The sequence below is a fragment of the Liolophura sinensis genome, chromosome 7, assembly GCF_032854445.1.
Source record: "Liolophura sinensis isolate JHLJ2023 chromosome 7, CUHK_Ljap_v2, whole genome shotgun sequence".
Classification (NCBI taxonomy): domain Eukaryota; kingdom Metazoa; phylum Mollusca; class Polyplacophora; order Chitonida; family Chitonidae; genus Liolophura; species Liolophura sinensis.
Genome location: NC_088301.1, coordinates 14,683,231 through 14,696,357, shown reverse-complemented (window position 1 = coordinate 14,696,357; position 13,127 = coordinate 14,683,231). Strand labels below are relative to the sequence as shown.

At 41.1% G+C, this 13,127-nt stretch overlaps 1 protein-coding gene across 1 annotated transcript; it reads left to right on the top strand.

Annotated features, from left to right (window-relative positions):
* The first annotated feature begins 1,812 nt into the window (after window positions 1–1,812).
* LOC135469979 (Krueppel-like factor 4) lies at window positions 1,813–6,433 on the top strand. The gene is made up of 2 exons (XM_064748656.1): window positions 1,813–2,026; window positions 3,699–6,433. The coding sequence occupies exons 1-2, from the start codon at window positions 1,928–1,930 to the stop codon at window positions 4,887–4,889; spliced, it is 1,290 nt and encodes a 429-aa protein (XP_064604726.1). The 5' UTR covers window positions 1,813–1,927; the 3' UTR covers window positions 4,890–6,433.
* The last annotated feature ends 6,694 nt before the right edge of the window (window positions 6,434–13,127 follow it).

Here is a 13,127-nt window from a genome sequence, read left to right as displayed (position 1 = left end):
TGCAAAATTTTGCGTGAAAACAAATTTAATCCTTTAAAACTTATAAAAAAATTTAGGTGAATTAAATTGGTTTACTGAGCAACAAAAGTAACAATTAATTTGCTGAAAGTTTATTTTTCTTTGTAAATAAAAACTATGTAGGGTTTAGATTTACGCTTTTTGATGAACTTCCAAGCATTAGATGAGGATGTCACTCAAAAGCCGAATGGAGGTTTAACTAATGTAAGGCTACAAAGGAGGATTAGAGGATAGTAAGGCTACAAAGGATGAATGGAGGACAGTAAGGCTACAAAGGAAATCTGGTACAGAAGACCCATTACAAAATGCATGATTAAAAGCAACACTCCCCTAGCTTGGAAAAAGCAGTACTTCATTTAATATCATTGCAATAAGCCTATGAATACCACATCGGTATAATAAATGTGACTGGGCTCGTCTAACAGCTATAACAACGCTCTACTGCAGATAATTTCTTTAGTTGCATTTTTTTTCTCTTTCGTTACGATGTGGACTATAATAAACATTTTCTGCAATACTGCCGTGTACATCGAACGGGGCCATATAGTTAATGTGATAAGTGTAGATAAAAAAATGACCGGGTCCCTCAAGCCGAGTAACTAAACACACAAACACAACGTTCACCTGCGACGGCCTATAAAGCCTCCGGCAACCAATGGCGGGTATTTAAACAACACCATTCTCATCTGCTTTTTTTTCTGTGACAGAAAGTTTTATATACTCAGTCTGTCACCCGAGGCATTTTGTTTTCATACAGATACGTTCTCCGTTTTGATCATTATTTAGCTGGCATTATTATTTATAGTGTATCACAAACGCAATCAGTTCTTGACAGTAAGCATATCTAACTGTATACATACTGAAGAAAAAAAAACATGGCGTTAACATTTAAAAAAGTAAGCAAAAAGAACTTATGTTGATACAGATGTGATACGAATTTTGTGCCTTCAAGTTTACGTATAAATACGCATAAGACTAGTTATTAAAAAGTTAAAAGAACATACTGCAAAAATTAAGTGATAATTAAGTATATAAGTGAACATGCATTTGTGATATTACCTTTAAGTTGTACGATATAATTGTACGCAGATGTGATTATTCACCAGGTTTTGTATAACCTCAAGAAAGTTATATTTACATCTACGTCTATATTAAGACTCAGGGATTTGTTGATATGTAATATTACTTCTTCTCCTTCAACAAAGTTCTAGTCAAATGAAAGACGCTAAGATTTACTCAGAGTTTTATATATATACCCGTTCTATAAATAGATCCGGAAAGCTACTGGTGTCCAGTGAACGGTGTATTGATGCTGTTATAGTGGGTTAGCTGGTGAAGGGCTGGCCTCAGCCAAACCCTGGCTGCTTATGAAAGTAAGTCTTGATACAGTTAATTGTAGACGAATGTTCCAGTAACATTAGCCATTATCGCAACACACAGGACTCGATGACATTTCCCCGAATACTCTCCCACGTACTTATACTATTGTAGGATGACTAAGTTCAGAGTCCTTCTGTACTTCTGTTTGTTTATTGTTATTCATTTGAACCTGCTACGGTAACTACCTCACGACACAGCGAGCTAGACGTCAGACGCACTGCACCTCGACTGTACCATCTCCCTGTTCTAGCCAGGCCAACAGGCGTTATATACCCATCCAAAAATAGCTCCCCCAAATAAGGATTTTAGGTCGGCTCTCAGCCAATGGGAGGGCTCGGCGGGCTGACGGCTGCGGCCTGCCGTGCACGGCGACTCCGAAGGTAAATACCCGGGCAATAAACTATTGATGCGAACTATAACACAATCAGAATAGTAAGAACGGTCGGAGAGAGCAAACCTGGGATATAATACTGGAGGTTTTTACCATAGGATTCGTGAATAGGAAACTACCCCGACACAACATTGAAGCATGGCTCAGGTGATAGACCCCATGTTGACAGCTACTAATGCATTCAATAACACATCAGGGATGATGACCAAGTATGAAGAAACAATGGAACTGCAGTCGGTAAGTGCCTCAGTCATGAGAAGTTGCAAAAAAAAATATGATTAATTTACAGTTCGTTGTTTACTGGATTTGTATTGTTCTTTTATTTTTTATTGATACGTTATTGTTATTTAACTTTGTATATTAGGCCTGTACCTTGTATTACTTTCATATGATAACACTAGTTATAAGCCTTGTATAAGATGAAAATTTATTGGATTAAGTTATTTGTATTTTAATTTGTCAGTTATCCTACACTTGCATAAGTTTCATATCTAGGGGCTGTTATATTTTATGAGATCACACCCCATCATGTACGCATATTAACATCTGCTTTAAATACTTCACCTAGTCGTAAGTCTTGTACAAGTCATTTATTCGTTGGATTAGGAGTTGTTCTGATACATTAAAAGTTAAGGGTTACTTCAGATATATACTTCCGTAAATATCAGAAATTGGTCTTATAGACTTGTGAGTTTAATGTAATTTAACTAGGCCGAGAGTTATTTGTTTCTGACGTTCAGGAAGTATATTGTACTTGCATGGGTTTCATGTATATGGGTTTTGGTAGTTCATCAGGTTGCAAGACTAATGTCCTGTTTGCAACTTAATAGTTGCTTTCGATATATGCTTAAGTTTTGTCTCTGTAAGTATGTGAAATGGCCTGGTGTTTTATAGATCTATATATCCATGGGTCTTTTCCACTGAATTGTTTGTGCGATAGGCTCGATATTAAACTGCATACCGACAGTACACGGAACTTACCGACACGCAGCCCTCACATCAATGAGAATTTCGTAGTTTTCATTTCTCTGGGGTACATTTCGCTGGTATGCATATCTCTTTCAAATCTTTTTTATTTCGCCTGACATGGGTAAATAAAACAAGAAATCGGCCCGACAAAAAGGATGGCCTATTATGCTTTATTTTCATCCTTTGGTCAATGACCGTGTGTCCGGTCAGCCGTGGTCCATTACCCCGATGACCTCACACTTCACACCTGAATATAGGTCATGTTTTGCGAAGCGTGCAGTTTTCTTTTAATATCTTGACCACACGTGAGACCGTACTGATTGGTCAGTACCTGTATTGTAATATCGGCCTTCTTCTGCTGCTTATAAAACACCAAGCAACAAAAAAAGCACATTATTTATTGTATTGTGGTCAGACTTGCCAGTTGTGTTAGCTTGACCAGGGAAAGTCCGAGTGATCTACGGAAGGCTTATTTCTGGCTCATTGTCAGGTGTCAGAAGGAATTCATTGCCATTTTATAAAAACTGACTAAGCCATAGAGGGCAATGATTTGATGGGTGGATAATGGGATCGAGCCATTGGCAACCTTTTGCCCTTGATCAGCTCTTGTTGGGGGCCACGACCTTGTCGAAAGTCGTCGTCAGTTGTCTATCATTAAGCTTCCGAATGGCTTAGCCCAGCTTTAGTGTCCGCTTTTAATTTAGGCAGCTTATTACTGGGATTTATCAGTAATTTGTGGCCGACATGAGCATGTGCTCTGTGGTCAGATGTCCAAATCATTTCCTAATCAGGTTGGATTGTGTTAGTTACACTTAGCGATTTTTCCAAACACTGAAACATTCCAATTCAACACTTTAAAAATGTATAAATGGCATGTTTAATGTATATTATACTTCAAAACGAAACACTTTTACTTATATTTGTATTTTTTGTGTTGCAGCCGTGGCAGGATGTGGAGAACTTCCTTTACCCGGACAATAATCCATACGAAAGTAGTATGGTGCAGATGATATCCCAAACCAATATGCCAGCCATAAGCAACAGCGCTAACTCCTACAATCCCAACGTGCGGAACGCGACGACGGCGATGAACAACGGATGTATGACCACCACAGCGGCGAACAACGGCAATATGACCAGCCCTTCCATGGCCTCACCACAGTGTAGCCCCCAGTCCCAGATACCCAGTGATGGCGGTGATCAGCAGCCTCGGGAGTGCTACGACGATCTCCTGGACCTGGACTTTATTCTCACCAACACGGTGGAGAATAATAACATGTATCCTGAAGACTCCGGGCTAAAGGTGAAACAGGAACCTGGCACTGAGCGATTGCCTGATTTTAATTCCACATTTTTGGATATTCCAGACATTAAACTAGACAACAACATGAACGAAATGCCCATGGATCAACAGCCACAGATCACTGTAAAAGTGCCAGAATACAAAGCCGTAGTGCCTAAACAAGAGTTCCGCCCAGCCAACAACTGTGCCTCCTACAATGCCATGATGACTATTATTCCAGCTTCCCATCCTCAGATGCATTTTATTCCCGGTCACATATCCCCACCCGCCTCCCCAGAGGTGCACGAAGAAAAGACCCTGATGAACAGAGACTACCGTCACGCCATGAGTTTGATGCACCCTCACCATCCGCAGCATCCCCATCCCCAGCAGGCGCAAATGCTGATGCCTCATCAGTTCATGGCCAAGATGGCCCACCATCCTCAGAGCCACATGGTCCAGGTTCCTCATCAGATGATAACACCGCCCTCCTCACCGCAGCTCGTTGACCTCCTCCTTCCCCAGGCCGCAGTGGATGCCCCTCAGCCAAAGAGGAGAGGACGACGGACGTGGGGCCGTAAGCGACAGACCAACCATACCTGTACCCACCCGGGCTGCCAGAAAACTTACACGAAGAGTTCTCACCTGAAGGCTCATCTACGCACTCACACTGGGGAGAAGCCCTACCATTGTAACTGGAAGGGTTGTGGCTGGAAGTTCGCCCGCTCTGACGAACTGACGCGCCACTACCGGAAGCATACGGGCGACAGGCCTTTCCAATGTCACCTATGTGAGCGAGCGTTCTCAAGAAGTGACCACCTGTCGTTACATATGAAACGTCACATCTGAACTGTAAATACAATGAGACTTACAGGACTTCCATTCCTCAAGAAGGAACCTATAAATCCACGAGATCCCGCCACAGGCGTCGTTCCCTACAAATAAGTGATGTAAACGGCTCAAGTGTAACATGAGACTCGTTATCACGAAGTGAATTCCCAGTGTTCGGTTCGGACATTTGTTGACATTGAGTGCATATAACATATTTGTGTGTCTGCTGGTCAGATACATTCTAACACACTATGCAAACTTCAATATGACAATTGACGGACCATGGGTGTTTTGTCGAGAGTAATGGAAATCTTCCAATTAGGACAGACGAGGCTGTTTGACAGCCTGTGTATGGGAATCGACTGCGGAACTTGTGCCTCAATGCCGAAAGTTGCTAGGCATGCTCCTTCCCCGCGCTTGCGCTGGCCGGTCCCGAGCGACAAAGTTGGGAGAGGGAGAATCCCAGATGGTGGAGAGTGCTGAAGCTAACGCCGTAGGGCCCAGAGCCCATGATATTATATTATATACAGTCTATGTGACGATTTACAGGATAGAGCTTTGAGGTCGGAGACTCTTATCTACTTTATAAGCCAGGCATTTTGACGGCTTCATATCTGTATAGCCTTAAATTAACAAAGTAATGCGTTGTTATATTCCACCATGCTGGACATGGTTCGAATAGCTATTTACTTTTCTTCTTTGTTTTTTTTTTTCAATTTTTTTTGCTTAATTTTCAGCGTGCATGGCATACGCACTGAAGTTCAAAACGGTTTTAATGTGCATGTATATTATTATAGGACTTATTATAAATATCAATATTATTGTATCTTACCACCGCGACCTGTCTGTCACAAGTAATATATTGAAAATGTCGCTGCCCTTCATGTGTTCATTACAGATCAGTGTATACAAACCCTTGTTAAAAGTGCAATGTAGAAACAACCCGCAGCTGCTTCTCAGTCAAGTCCGTATCTGTTACGCTACTCATGCACTCCAAAGCATTACGAAGCGTACGGAGATGTCCCATTAGAACTCAACTTGAGTTTTATTTTGTTATTGTTGTTGTTAAAAACAGACAGCTGCATGGAAAAATAACTTGACATTAAAAAAGTGAAATATCTACACAGTTTTAAGTAAATTTTCAACGATAGGAAAACATTAAGTTTTGTAACTGCCATATTGTTCTCCTTGAGCCTTTTTTATGATTACGAATATTATTTCTGAGTGCTATTTTTAACGTTTGTTTTTTCCCCTGTTCTTGTTATTTTGGGCTCCTTTACCTTCTAAAATATTTCGGCTGAAATTGAATGAATTGTATAAAAAAGCCGGATGCGGAAAAATTCCGAATTCCGTTCAAAGAATCTCGTCAATGTGCCATGACAGAGATGATATTTTTGTAAAATATACCGAAAACTAGTCAACGGAAAAAACCACGTAGGAATGTTTCCAGCGTTGTTATATATATAAATATATCTATACTTACATATAGTAATGACCCTGATGGTCCCAGCGGGACCAACCTTACACCGAATCTTGAACAATAAAATTGTTTTGTCACAGTATATTCCTGTCTTTGGCGTTTATTATTGACAGATTTGCCTGAGCTTATTTACTGCTTGATTGTTTATGATCCAACTGTAATTGACATTACAGATGTTATCCTTGACTTTTTGCTGTGACTTCATGTGCTAACAAAGGGGAGATACCTTGTTGCATTCCGTTATGTTGAGCCGTGAAGACAATTTGGGCCAAGTTCAGAGACTTGGGCGAGATAAGCCTTCCTGGTTGACACAAGATCTCTATTCGCCCGAGCTAACAGTTGTTCTCATAATCCTTAGTTTTACTGAGAGAAATTCTCGCCAAACACAGCTTAGGGACCGCGGCCTCAGAAGACAAAGCGGAGTTAGGCTATCGTCATCATCCAGTGATCCTGATGTGTTAGTGAAGGCGGGCCCTCACTGCTGTGACAAGAGGCAGACGCGAACCCCTCTCCTCATGCTATCCGACGCGGGTAATACGTGGATATTTCCTAGCCATACTCTTAAAATAACGCGCTAACGTGGGGCAGTTAATGTCAAAACAAATTGAAAAAGGAAATTATATTTTTTCATTGATATATTTATTCCCTGGATTAATATACATTTTAAGAAAGTTCTGATAGCGTTTTGTTTTGAATTTCATTTTTGCACAGCAGCCTTGTAGTATTTGGCGAACAGTTTAACCTTAAGAAAATTTGTTCCTTTTTATAAAAAGCGTTAATTGTTATTGCCATCAAAACTATAGTGCTTCCGCAAACTCGGCATTATTAAAATCATTCCCTCGTGACGAAATGCCTTGTAAACAAAACGCGTCTTGGCGTATCGATGACATATCTCCGCCCAATACAGCTTAAGTCTTTCTGCCGATGCCCAGTACAGCAGAATCAAACCGTGAAATGGCTGGCATTTCAAAGATCAGAAAGGCTTGTATGAGAATTGGCCGTTTGAAATTGTAGTTACATTCAGTGGGTCGGGTATGTGATTACGTTAAGAAGAATTGTAGGGATCTCCACCTGGCTCGTCGCGAGTTTCTTTGTTTTGGCGAAAGCAGGTATTTGGGTGTTAGAACCCCAGATGTCGACGTGTCCCCATTTCTGTCCGAGACAGGCGGGCCAGCAGAAGTAGGCCGCTCCAGTTGAGCGGTAAGGATTAGCTGGGTTACGATCAGCCCGAATCCGACCTTGGTAGAAGGGAGTCGTGATCAAACCCCCAATCCTATGTCGCCAGAATCATTAGAGACAACAACTAAAGCGCTTTGCGGCAAGAGAATTCAAATTGTTGTGTTATTTGCTAAAACAATAGCCCAATATTTGCCAGCAGCCAAACAAATTCAACAGACAAATCCAAACCAGGAAGAAAGGTTGTTTGCATTTCCTAGTGTGCTTGTAACAAACAAAGCATTGAAACAACAGAGTTCAGCAGCTGATACAGTGGAAAATCGCCACAGAATTCATGTTCGTCAAACAAAACAACAGCGATTCTGACCTTGTGGACCAATGCCAAAAAGACATTCTATCGACCGAATCGCAACGACCACCCAGCCATTGTCTTAGTGAACAGACTTGGCGAACAAATCGAACGCTCTATCGCTCGTTCAGTGTGAAGAGAGATCAATGGAGGTAAAAAAAATACAGATTCTATGTAACGCCTCCTTTGTCATTTGTCTGTGTCAACACAATGTAACGAGTCATATACCCACATTGATTTGTGTTTTCCTCTACCCTCACTCAGGCAAATTGGTATTACACTTCTGTCGCATACGCTCAACACGACTACAGTATAGCCGGAGCACCCATAGTCCTATGCGGCGCCCGTTCTATATTCGATTTAATATAATCGGCTAGAGATTTAACTCGTCGATATGTAATTTATTTATTACTGCAAAATCCATAGATTTTGATTGTTTGATTTGATCTCCCGGAATCTCAGCTCCTCTTTGTATAAATGAAGAGTCAAAATGTGTTCACTCAGCTCTATTTTGCCTGAGATATCAGTTTTGGATCCGCGTCTAAAATATATGTATTGATTTATTTGATTGGTTTGATTTACGCCATACTCAAAACTATTGCATTATACGACTTCATTATGGTGGGAGGAAAACTGACAGAGCCTGGGAGAAACCCAGGGGGAAACCTATGTCCATGCCGCAGACTGCTGACATACCTTCGCAGGTACGACCGAAGAGAAAACCAGCATATGTTTTTTTTTAATTGAATAAATTGGATTCATTTACTAAGACATGTTCCCCAGAGCTACAATGTGGACGTCTCAACTGTATATGTTCTCAGAAGTTAAAAATTGTTATAGTACTGTTTGCGTTGTTCACATGTATACGGCCGGCGGCAACACGTACATAACTGTAGCAAGGAATCAAGGAACAGATCTATTTATTTATTTAAATCTATCAGGGTTGTGCACCGCAGTCATGAAAATATGTCACTCATGCGACGGCGATAATATTTAGTGGGAAGGAAACCCAATGAAGCTTCCTGGAAGCTGACAATCCTCTTCACTAAAGGCTGGGTCCTATACCAGCGGGAGCTGTGTTCATAATCGTGACCTGTGGACTATATAACGACGGAGGTCATAGGCACTGTCCTATGTGAACGGCCAATGAGTGTAAGGTTGATTCGATGTGTCGATTATTGGCGCAATTACCACTCCGGTCGCTCTGAGTTCAAGTCCAGCTCAGACTGGCTTCCACTCCCGACGTGCCTAGAAGTGAGTTATTTATTTATTTATTTATTTGATTGGTGCTTTACGCCGTACTCAAGAATATTTCACCTATACGACGGCGGCCAGCAATATGATGGAAGGAAACCGGGCAGAGCACGGGGGAAACCCTCGACCATCCGCAGGAAGCTCACAGACCTTTCCACGTACGGCCGGAGAGGAAGCCAGCATGAGCTGGACTTGAACTCACAGCGACCGCATTGGTGAAAGGCTCCTGGGTCATTATGCTGCGCCAGCGCGCTAACCAGCTGAGGAGTGAGTAAGTTCCTGAGCCGTACATAGGAAGATCTGCCAGTAACTGATGTTTGACAACATACCCAAGGATATTTCACTTGCACGAGGGTGGCCAGTATTGTGGTGGGAGGAAACCGGGCAGAGCCCGGGGATACCCAGTATTATTCGTAGGTTGCTGCAGACTCACCGGTTACTACATCTCGGGTTATGTAGATTGGGCATGCAGAAAAAAATCAGGGGCCGCTTTCATGAAGCTTACTTAGTGTTAAGCTGCCCTTAGCTAAGTGGACTTTACATCTCTAAAACGTGCTTTGTCGTGGTAGTTAAGCCTTTACTTAGCTAAGTGAGCTTCATGAAACCGGCAACAGGATAACTTAATAAATTTCAATGACAACAACCAGAAGTATGGAATGTTATAGTTAAGTGCCAGGCAAGTTTTTCTATCTCAAAGCTGAAAAGTTCATACTTTGTGTTCATGTTGTGAGTTCGAATCCCAGTCTTTACCTGTCACAATAAACTGATTTGTTATATTGATTACTTGGTATTCTGATCTTATCTGAGCCTGCTAATCAGGATGGTGTTTAATACCTTCAAACACAACTTCATCACGCCCACGGGAGCCCTGACATCAAGGCTGATCTTCCACTGGATTGATTAGTGTTTTTACACCGTAATCAAGAATATTTTACTTATACGACAATCTCTCATCCGAATTCAATAAATTAAGTGAATGTGAAACATTTCTGGGAACGGGACGACGAAAGATTGACGTAAGACATAGGGTGGCACCCAATAGATGGTTTAGATCAGCCAAGGCCGACGACACATATGAGACAAACAGCGGCTCCCACGCCAGTTTTCAGTGCAGGATGTATTAGATTTGAGCTCGTGCGAAGCCCTATTTGTGATTGGTCAGTTTGTCGCCTGGTGATATCGACACAAATACGCCGACGCACGCGCATAGCGGAAAGACACTCCGCATTCTTCCTGGTCAGATAAGAGTTATAAAACATTACCTGTGACGTTAATATTACGCCTGGAGACACTAAGCAAAGGTTGTGACCCACAGAATGTTCTCAAATTGGATCAGTAAATCATTATGTTTGTGACTAAGGTTATGACTGTCAGTGTATTTTATTTATTTATTTATTTATTTATTTGATTGGTGTTTTACGCCGTACTTAAGAATATTTCACTTATACGACGGCGGCCAGCATTATGGTGGAAGGAAACGGGGCACAACCCCAGGAAAACCCACGACCATCCGCAGGTTGCTGACAGACCTTCCCACGTACGACCGGAGAGGAAGCCAGGACTGTCAGTGTACTTGACATACCTGAAGTATTTGGCTTATTTATACGGATTGATTTCAGTTTTTCATTCATAGAGTTTAGAACACTAAAACGTCAAAACTTTGAATTATTGCGTCATATAGAAATATTGTTCTTTACTATTGTATAGGTTAGAATCTGTTCAAAGTATTTCTTAATATATGTTCATTTATTTATTTGATTGGTGTTTCACGCCGTGTTCAAGAATATTTCACTCATACGACGACGGCCAGCATTATGTCGGGAGGAACACGGGCAGATCCCGAGGGAAAACCCACGACCACCCGCAGGCTGCAGGCAGATTAAAATGTGTTTATGATTATAGACACCATATAATATAAGCCACGATGGATATACTCTCTGTTTCTTGAAAAAATGCAAGTTTACGTTTCAACAGTCACCGCATCTTTATAGTTCTAGTAGAGGGGGAAACAACACGCTTTCTCAGTGAGATATGTACATGAAGTAAAATTAAGAAACGCAAATTGGTTTTGTGCTATATTTTGTATTCTGTCTAGTGCCAACAATTAACGGCCAATATGTTCATCTTCTTCAGCATCTCTAATATTTTCGTGCTACGTGACTTTTTAAACTAGGAACAGATTTTGGCTTTTTAATTGTGTGGTTGTTGATTTAATTTGTAAAGAGAACATTTGTATCACAATTTTCCAAAACTTAACATATAACAGTTTATATTCTAAACATTGGCAGTTTTATAGTCGATTCGCTCCTTAACGGACTGTTGTCACACAGTAACGAGGAGTATATTTGGTTTCTTGAACTCCCTTGGTCCAGGCGGTCATAACAGGAAAGATAAGATGTTTTAGTGTCTGTGGGTTTGATTGGCTGTTTGTAGAGGTCATCCATGCGATCAAGGTCAGCAAATATTCTGGTGTTTATTTCTGGTCGATAAAATCTTCATCCCGCTTTGTTTCTGGTTGTACAGATTTAGAAATCGCACAAAAAGATCGAAGCTCAGTGGCCGGGGTCTAAGAAGCATCGATCCGGGTTAAATAGAAAAACAAATTGTACAACAAAAACACACTCCGACTTTTAAGAGGAAAGCAAATGTTCTTCAAATGGGCTCAGCAATGTGGAGTTTTCGCTCAAAAATCGCTAATTGACCTTCAAAGCGGCGTTATTAGTTATTTCATCAGCATGCCCCAAAAATTAAATCGCGATTTGTAACCTGCTGTCATAATTAAGTGTTCTTGTAACCCAGCTGTAAGTTATTATAAAGACGGGGGCCAAAGGTAGAATAATGACTCATACTAATAGGCATATTTTCACACAATCAGACTGCTTTTTAGTTGACAAAGCAAAGTTTTGGCATAATGCTTATCTCAGATATCCGATAGATTACATAATAGATTTATATTTTCGACATACGAGGCAATTAATGTAAGGATGTGCACCGGGGTAGTTTTGGCCATGATTTACAAGAGGAACTGCTATTATATAAACAGGAAGACGTCATTGCTTTTCGCAACGGGGGTGAAACACGATGAAAAGGCAGTAATGTACTTCGATGGTAACAGCCGGTCATGCAGTCACATTCTTCGACTCGAACGAAAGCTTAAAATGTTGAATTTGTTCTTAGGGCTACATTTTGTAGTATTAGTTTTTATTTGAGTCTGTGTACAAAAGTACGGTAAGGACAGCAGATGGTTTATTTTTACTATATCCACGTGTGTCTTAATAACGTCGTTGTGCTATTTAGGCTTGTTCTGGAATTTCCCTGATCCTGTGTATTTTGTAAACTCAAACTCAAGGAATCTTCCATGTATGGTGGTCAATTTCATGGCTGGGGAAAACCACCGACAACTGACAAGGCTACTGACGAACTTTCTCACGTGTGAAGTATACGCATTTGTGGTGGAAAGCAAGACGCCACAAACGGCCTCTCGCCTGCCGTCGACCACTTATCGTGACACAAAAAATGTACTAGCTGTGAAATCCACACGTTCCTTGTCCATGATCGGGATTGAACTCTTGTTTCCTTTACATGGTGACTTGGAGTCAATCTGGCTTTTAATAAAAACAGATTTTCAATAAAATTCGCCAATTTAAATTTGGAGATATTTCCGTCTTTGATATACAAGTTAAAGTTGAAATGAAATTTAACACCTAGCCTTTAGAAATGCGACAGGTAACAAACATTATATACAAATGTGCCTTTGATACCACCTGACCCGGGTTTGATTCCGAGGTCTCCCGACTTCGAGGCGGACGCCGTAACCATTGGGTCACCACAGCGGTCTATATCCATTAGAACAGGCCCACCGTACATACTTGTCACGCATTGTTCTGCAGAAAAGTTGCTGACCCGAGTTTTTCAAATTGCGATTTGTCAGGTCCACCTTTTATGGCGGTGAACATCTATTACGTGCAGAATTGTACTGTCATCCGGGGCATTACTT

Bases quoted from the DNA above. Each gene is read 5' to 3' on its own strand.
- LOC135469979 (XM_064748656.1), top strand. From the start codon at position 1,928: ATGGCTCAGGTGATAGACCCCATGTTGACAGCTACTAATGCATTCAAT. The intron at 2,027-3,698 runs GTAAGTGCCTCA...TTTGTGTTGCAG, and splicing joins AAACAATGGAACTGCAGTCG to CCGTGGCAGGATGTGGAGAA.